This window comes from Otolemur garnettii, unplaced genomic scaffold, assembly GCF_000181295.1.
Source record: "Otolemur garnettii isolate 467f Iridium unplaced genomic scaffold, OtoGar3 scaffold00107, whole genome shotgun sequence".
NCBI lineage: Eukaryota > Metazoa > Chordata > Mammalia > Primates > Galagidae > Otolemur > Otolemur garnettii.
In genome coordinates this window covers 7,085,382-7,090,369 of record NW_003852502.1, presented here as the reverse complement: position 1 = coordinate 7,090,369, position 4,988 = coordinate 7,085,382, and the positions used below count along the sequence as shown (strand labels likewise).

The following is a 4,988-nucleotide window of genomic DNA, read 5'->3' as shown; positions in this document are numbered from 1 at the left end:
TCATATTGGTAATTAAGAAATATGGCCTTATTCACTTGTTCATTCAGCAAATAATGAGTGCCTCTACCCCGGACTCCCTGGGCTGAATACTAGGAGCACTGGAATAAAACAGTTATTATCCTTTTAGAAATGTATTCCTCCCTTGCACATAAACTCTTTTTTTTTTTTTTTGGTGAGTTTCTGGCCAGGGCTGGGTTTGAACCCGCCACCTCTGGCATATGGGGCTGGTGCTCTACCCTTTTGAGCCACAGGTACCGCCCCTGGAAAGTGCATTTTATTAAGTAAGAAAAAGAGGATTTTTAAAGAATGAGATAGATGTTTTTTAAAGAAATAGATTTTATTGTGTGTATTTGAGGTTTACAACATGATATTATGATATATATATCTATAGATAGTGTAATGCTCACTAGAGTGAAGAAAATTGCTATGCCACATAGCTACTTGTTGTTGGTGACAAGGGCAGCCAAAACCTCTTACTTAATAGAAAACCCCCAATACCACACTATTTTCTGAACTATAGTTCTCACGATGTGAATTAGATGTCTGGATTTGCAGCCTCTGACCTGTCTCCGCATTTCCTTCCTTCTCGCCTTGTCCCTGGTAACCACTGTCCTGATGCTGCTTCTTGAATATTGCTGTCCATCCCTGCCTCAGTGAGAGCAGAAGCCGGTCCTCATGAGTCTGTAGTTTGTGGCAGAGCTGGGGTCCCAGAACCTTTTCTCTTCACTGTGTCTGTCTCTGGCTCCCTTACCCACGGTTGACTCTCCTTCTGTTCTTTTCTTATAGGTGTCTGTTCTTGTAGCTCACCATGGATGTAGCCGTTGTTAGCATTGCAGAAATGGGCTACTGGTGTTTAACTTTGTGCTAGAATGTGTTTTTCAACTTGATTTATATTCTTTCATGGTTTCTAAATGTGCCTTGTTTTGTCTAGTTCATGTAAATAAGGGAACAGTATCAAAATAGTTACTCTAAAAGGTAGAATATGTAGGTTTTTTGAATTGTAGTTAAGAACGTGCCATTTTTACCATTTTTAAGTGTATAATTCAGTAGCATCAATTACTTCACAGTTTTGTATACCCAAACATCACCATCCTCTATTTCCAAAACTTTTTCATACCCCTAAACAGAGACTCTGTAACCGTTAAGCAATGATTCCCCATTTCCTCCCTCCCCCAGCCCTCCGCAGCCTCTAATCTACTTCTGTCTTTGTGAATTTGCCTATTCTAGATTCACGTAAATGACCTTGTATCAGATTTGAACTTTTGTTGTTTTTAAGGTTCATCCATATTGTGGTGTGTACCAGCAACTTTATTTCTTTTTAAGGTTGAGTATTAGTCCACATTTTGTTTATCCAGTGTTCTGTTGATGAACACTTGGGTTGTTCCCACCTTTTTGGCTATGTTACCAGTGCTGCAGTGAACATTGGCATGCAAGTATTTCTTTTGATTTTCTTTTCTCAGCTCTTTTGAGCGTATACTTAGGACTGGACTTAATGTATCGTATCCTAATTTTATGTTTAAATTTTTGAGGAACTGCTAATTTTGCTCACTTTTTTAGCATATTTTACCCACTCTTGTTAGCAAGGCAAACAGTTCCCCCCAAGAATAGCATTGCCAATGTGACACATGCAAATATCTCATTATGGAAAAGAAACTGTATCTCATGGATGCTGTAATTTGCATGGCTTTGATTATCAATAAAGCAGAATATTATTTCTGCTTAGTAATAATTCGTATTTCCTCTTTTGTGAATTCACTTTTTGGTCTATTTTTTAAAATTTAGGTCTCTGATATTTGGAAAGCTTATATTAATCTTCATCAGATTTAACTTAACTTGTTTATCTCTGCCAAAAGTATGGACCATTTTTAACTTTGACTTCCCCCTGTTGGTCTTTTTAAACACTGACACGTAAGTTCCTTCTGGGCAAAACTGAAGTCCCGTCTTCTTAGGAACTTGGCGGAATTGCTGAACAGAGCGAAAATAAGAAATGTAGTTTTGACTGACTGGATCATGAACAAAGAATTTACATATTTATTACTTCCTTGATTTATGTCATTTTGGATAAGCCTGAGGGCTGTATCTTAAAGAAGTAACTTATAGAAAATGTTGTGGAAGGTTGATGTGAATCTATTCACTCTGGGTGTTTTATCTTCTCTGTAGGTGGTCCAAGACTTGGAACTTTATAACACAGGCTATTATTTAGGCATGTTTATGAATTCCTTTGCAGTCTTTCAGGTATGTTTAGTTTGCTATATTAAAAATATATGAATATGTTTTACTGTTGAAAACACTTTCAGAATTAAAGATCATATGACCTTTAATTTACTGAGTGACTGAATGGCAGTGTTATAGAAGTATAATGTGAAATGAAAAGATATTCATCCCTCCAGTTTTAAAAGCAAATGGAAATATTCACTATTAAAGAAATTAATGGGATTGTCATTTAACATATACTTATGTTCCTTTATAAATATATTTTATAGATTATCCTTGCCTTTGAAATGTTAATGTGTGTGTTAGCGTGTGTATGAAAGTTGAGAAAGAAAGAAAGGTGAAATGAATGTGTGCATGTGTACCTAAGCGTTCAAAAACGAGTGAGGGGTTGGGAGTATGGGAGCCCACCAAGGTGGCTCAGAGAACCTTTAAACTTGTGTTTTTTTAAAAAAATTAATATTATTCTTTCTAGGAATGTGGCCTCTGGGTATTGACAGATGCGAATCTTATAGAGGATTATACTGACATTGCTTGTAAGTAAAACCTGGTAATGTGCTCGTACGATATCTGTCTTTCACCTCAGATGTTCGACATTAATGATATAGGTCTGGGTATTTTCTGGCTGAATATGGATATTTGGATTTGCATTTTCTGTTCTCTTGTCCTAAGATGTTAGGAGTTTAATGTACTTGGAAGTGCGTTCAGCATGGAACGGTCTTCTGGGCTCCTGTCTAGATCTGTAAAGTGAATGTTTCCCATTGACTGTCTGTAATTCTTTGAGGTAGTTATATTTTTGGACACACGTTGGAAGGTCCTGTGGTTCCAATTTGTACCACAAGCTGTACTGTTATTTTGGACTTAGTTAAAAGGAGCAACATAGTTTTGGAACATGTTTGTTCTTTAGCTTTTTTATGTTCACCTAGAAAATAGATCAGATGCCATAAAGTATGCTGGTATACACAGACATACACACAGAGAGACACACATGTACACAAACACAGAGACACACACCCCTCATCAGTGTGAGTTCCTCCTGGGCAGGGTCAGATCTGTCCATCTTAGTTCCTTGAATTGCTAAGTAGAGTTGGCCCCATAGTAATAGAATGTGTACTTTTCACATGAGAGAAAAATCATATAAGCCCACATGAGAGAAAAATCACAGAGTCAAGAATGTAACTGGAGAAGAGAGAGGGGTCGTGGGTACGAGGTACGGGGGTGTATGGCGCATGTCCTGGGCGAAGGACACAGCTACGTCTCAGACTCTGGACTTCACCGTATAAACACAGATAATGGAACTTAATCACACGTACTCTCATACTAACCCGGAAAAAAAAAAAAAAAGAAATGTGCTTTCAGGAAGAGGCCGTATGATGTTTTGATGGGAGGAAATGTACAAATGAGAATGGTTAACTGTAGAAGTTATTCTCTTTCCTTTTAGGTAAAATGACGCTAACGTCATTTGGAAAGGCTTCCAGAATGGACAGTTTTTCTGTTGTTAAATTCCCTCTTTCTGTCAGATGTTCTCAATTATTCCACAGTAAGAGTCAGGGTCTTTTTGGCCTTGGTCTTTGTTACCCACAGGATACCTGAACCTCTGTCCTGAAGCTGAAAACCTAATTTTGTAGTCTGGAAGATTTGATGAAGTTCTGTGACCTCTATGTACTGAAGACCTGTGGTGTATTTAGCTTTCCTCAGACCTGCCAAGCATCTCTGTGTTTCCGTTCCTCGTCTCCACTTTTACCCGTCTTTGTTTTTCTTTATTGACCACATCCTGCCCGACGCCCACTGGGATGCTCATGCTTGTGTCGGTGACATTGTGTCCTTTACCTTTTTTGAGATTCTTCTGCCTCTTCACTCAAACGGGGAGACCTGATCTTCTCACTGGTGTACTATGTCGCTTGAAACCTTCTCGAGTGATGGACATTCACTCTGTGCACGAAGTTTCCCATTCGGTCTGTCTCGTGACTGTTTCCCTAACCATTGTCCATGTCCATTTCTAGTTGACAGCATGTTATATGCTGAGAATTTTGTGGAGGAGAGCAATGCGGTAGACCTTGATGACTTTTCTTCCATCAGCATTCCACGTGTCCGAAAGCATTTTCCAGAGACTTGGATTTGGCTAGACACCAACATGGGGTACACATTCATAAAGTTCCTTGCTGTATATATTTTGACTAGTGTTTGTCTTAAATAAGTTTTGCTGCATTTCTACTGTGTAAGTACAGACATAAATGATTCAGAACTAAGTAGGCCAAGAGGTTTTGGTTTTAGAATGATGTTTATTGAATCTAAGTATACAAATTGTATGTGTGGGGTATTGTTAAGGGGAGGATACGTTGTTTCTTTTTTTGGAGTGAAGGGTGATTTTAACTTCCTTGACATCTCATGGTTCTCAGTTAAGTTACATATTCTACACAATATTTTATAGTTAGCCCTTTAGGTACACTTGAGCTAAGACATGACTGAAATTTCCAAAGAAATACAAGTAATAGCATTAATGGGGATACAGTGAAAAAAACTTTAAAACTGAGAGAAAAAAGTTGGAGTTCCAATTTGAAAATACATTTTATTCTCCACGCAAAATTTATGAAAAAATATTGTTCGTTCTGAAATAGAAGCATTGTAAAAGATTTTATTGGGATGTGGATTAGCATGCAGTCTTATGACCTTGTGATGACCCATTCTTTGAGAAATTGGTATGTACTGTTTTTTTGCATAAATTGTTTAAATAGTTTTAACTTTAGATATGTAAACAATATGGAAAATTAAAATTT

General features: G+C 37.6%; 1 protein-coding gene across 1 annotated transcript in view; it reads left to right on the top strand.

Annotated features, from left to right (window-relative positions):
• Positions 1–4,988, top strand: part of CD109 (CD109 molecule) — a 116,297-nt gene that overhangs the window by 74,688 nt on the left and 36,621 nt on the right. The window contains exons 16-18 of the mRNA XM_023517277.1: positions 2,161–2,235; positions 2,687–2,747; positions 4,215–4,375. Of these exons, the coding sequence (XP_023373045.1) occupies positions 2,161–2,235; positions 2,687–2,747; positions 4,215–4,375 (297 nt within the window). The remainder of the gene's footprint in view (positions 1–2,160; positions 2,236–2,686; positions 2,748–4,214; positions 4,376–4,988) is intronic.